The 3236-nt window shown below is 35.0% G+C and overlaps 1 protein-coding gene across 1 annotated transcript; it reads left to right on the plus strand.

The window, feature by feature from the left end:
- Window positions 1-1720: 1720 nt before the first annotated feature.
- On the plus strand, window positions 1721-2956 carry LOC118756497 (odorant receptor 47b-like; the record flags this gene model as incomplete). The annotated part of the gene is made up of 4 exons (XM_036491258.1): window positions 1721-2250; window positions 2416-2620; window positions 2685-2843; window positions 2903-2956. Coding segments are annotated over 4 exons (948 nt in total), but the record flags the coding sequence as incomplete, so codon positions are not given.
- Between the last annotated feature and the right edge of the window lie 280 nt (window positions 2957-3236).

Consider the following 3236-nt stretch of genomic DNA (forward strand, 5'->3'; position numbering starts at 1 on the left):
GTTAGACAATGTTGATATGACCTAAATAATGTGCATCTGACCCAACAGTTATTAAAAATTAAGGGGAATAGAAGAAAATATAGTTTTTATAAAAAAAAATACAATTTATGCATAAAAAAAATTAAATTTTACCTATCTTAGCCAGAATTGCCCTGTAGGTCTTTCCAAAGTCGGCCAAATACACAGAATGTGCTTCGATGTCGCTTCTACTTCAAGACAATGATGGCATACCGTCTTCGTGGTCAGGCCAATCCAAGAGCGCGGATTATTATAACGGATTAGGCAACCCTTAAGCAACCTCATGTTGGTTCTATTCAAAAGATGATTAAGACTCCTACAGCTCCGCCTACTTAGTGTATTCTGAGTTTACTCAATCGGTAATTTTAAGTCTCGAAGAAGACCAACTGAGTTCTCCCTTCTCCCTCGTTTATTTTTATCTCTTGTTTCTTGATGACCTCGTGACTATATAAGACGTCCCTCAAACCCTAATCAAGATTTAATCTGACACATGCCGAGCTTTCTAGCACATTGCCCATTGCAATATAAAACCTACCGCCGGATACATAGAAACCCACACCTGTTCGTTATAATAAGTAAAATAAAAAAATAAAATAAAAATTTGAAAAAAATATTTCTCAGTCCAATAGAATTTGTTTTGATAACTTTTGATTTTGAAATTTTAGCAAAAGTTATTATAAACAATTTACGAGGTTGAAAACGAAAAACGTGGAGAGCATGCAATACAAAATTTTAGATTTAATTGGCAATAGTCAAACTACATAACTTAGTATTTGTCAACGTTAACTTAGACCTAAAATTTCTAAAGAGAAAGTACAAATTTGAGATCGATTTTAAGCGGTCGTTATTCATATACCCACATATATACATACATATATTACTCTTCATATCAATTCAGGTCCATTACATGTGCCTAAAGCTTTTCATCCAATCTCATAAATTGTTTATAATGACTAAAATTTCAAAATCAAAAGTTATCAAAAGAATTTCCATGGGACTGATAAATATTATTTTATAGTTTCACTGGTTTACAGCAAAAATATTCTATGGATATCACTATCCAATTCCTATGTAGAATTGCTCGGTGATTCCTAAAATCGAGTTAATTTTTTTTTTCTATGGACACGCTTTTGAGATATTTGCAATTTACCGTTATTCAGCTTAAAGCAAAAGTTGGTTCATTTAAACACGGATATCTTACGAACCAATTTAAAAGTCTTAATATAAATAAAAATCACACTTTAATAGAACAAAAATTAAAAATATAACAGGTTCGGTGCCAAATTTTTTGCAGCTGTACTAAAGCCTGTTCTGTTACAAAAAATAATGAAGTTTCTGATGAAGAAAATCGATAGATAAATATGAAATAGTGAGTGGTCAAATGAAAATCCTAAAAGTTTTTTTTTTTTTTATGAAATACGATTAGTAAAGCGTGTAACTCGGGTGTACGTGGTGTATGAGTAACCTTCTTTCCTGCTCATTTTTCATACAAAAAACCTTGCGTATTTTTATGAATCTTTAGTAATTTTTATCGCTTTCGGACCGCAAGAATTGACCCACATTATGTATCTATCTTTCTGAGCACGTCCACTGCCATATCAGAGAATTTTCATCGAATTTCGCATACTGCGCTATGTGGTATATTTTCTTTTGCAAAATCTTTCATGTAAACACATTCACAGTTCAAATCTTATCTTTTCAGCTTTACTTGATTCTCTTCAAAATGTTTCTCTACCGCTCTAGCATTGCCGAAATCGACAGCATAGTTAATGAGTTTGATACACTTCATGCTAAGTATGCGCATGCGCTATTACCAATGAGTCAGAGTAATCGCCGTATACGGCAATGGCAGCGCAATTTCTTTATCGGTGAAATCGTTTTGACTACCGGTTTCTTTATTTTAAGCTTCTTACTCTTTGCTGCTATGAGCCTACAACCGTTATTCTCCCACCAAACGTTACCTTTCAGATCGAAATATCCTTTCGGGCTAGACAATCGCGACGAGCATCCCATCGCGTTTGCTTGCATCTATGCATTTCAATGTTTCTGTGTACTCTACATGCTGGTGTCCATAGTTGTGATGGATTCATTGGGTGGAAATTGTTTCAATCAGACGACGCTGAATTTACGTATTTTATGCGAAAACATACGGAACATACGTGGCGGCGCTACGGAGGAAATTATTTGGCATGAGTTGAGAGTAACTGTGGAGTTTCATCAGAAAATTATTGGGTGAGTCAGGAAAATTGACCCAAAAATGCAAAGCTTTAAAAATTATGTTATATACGGTTTTGAAAAAATTGAGATGGACTTCTCTCTCTGGGTCTAATGAAACTAACTGAGACTCTAGAGCCGTATCCAGCGTCATCTTCGGCCTTAGGTTTTATTTCTTTTCAGGCTTATTGATCGCCTCAATGATGTCTTCTATTGGAATTATGTCTCACAAATGGGCGCAAGCACTTTTATGATTTGCCTGACAGCATTTGAGGCACTCTTAGCAAAGGATCAGCCCATGGTGGCAATGAAATTCCAGATGTATATGTTCTCAGCATTCATGCAGCTATTCTATTGGTGCTCGATGGGTAACAGGACCTACTATGAAGTAAGTAGGTGACATGGATTTCAAGGACAACATTTCCATCACATTTTTTTTTTTTTAATTTCAGTCAATGGAAGTAGCAACCGCCGCTTTTCAGGTACACACATGGTACAATCATTCACCGCGCTTGCAACGCAATCTGATGTTTATGATTAGACGCGCCCAAAGACCTTTAGAGTTTCGCGCAAAACCTTTTTTCGGATTTACATTTGCTTCGTTTACGAGCGTAAGGGGACAAGCTACTTATGTATATTTTATATCGCTGACTTTTACCACTACTTACAGATTCTGAGCTCCTCATATTCATATTTTGCCTTGTTGCGCACAATGAGTGATTAATTTTATACAAAATACGAAAAGGATGGATTTATAGTATTCAGAGACACGGAATCAACAAAAAAGCGTTTATATTGAGATGTTTAATTAAAATATTACATCAATAAATGTACAAGCAGCTCTCTAGGGTGACAAATTAACCGCTCTTATACAAAACAAAAGAAAAATCCGATCTGAATAACTCAGTGAGAGGGGAGCCCAGTATATTTGCATTTATGTATTTATTTAAAAAAATATTTTTAATCGAACAAAAAGGTGGGTAGGCATTGTGGCAATTGGTAAA

The sequence above is a fragment of the Rhagoletis pomonella genome, unplaced genomic scaffold (assembly GCF_013731165.1).
Source record: "Rhagoletis pomonella isolate Grant_MI unplaced genomic scaffold, Rhpom_1.0 Rhpom_scaffold_10604, whole genome shotgun sequence".
NCBI lineage: Eukaryota > Metazoa > Arthropoda > Insecta > Diptera > Tephritidae > Rhagoletis > Rhagoletis pomonella.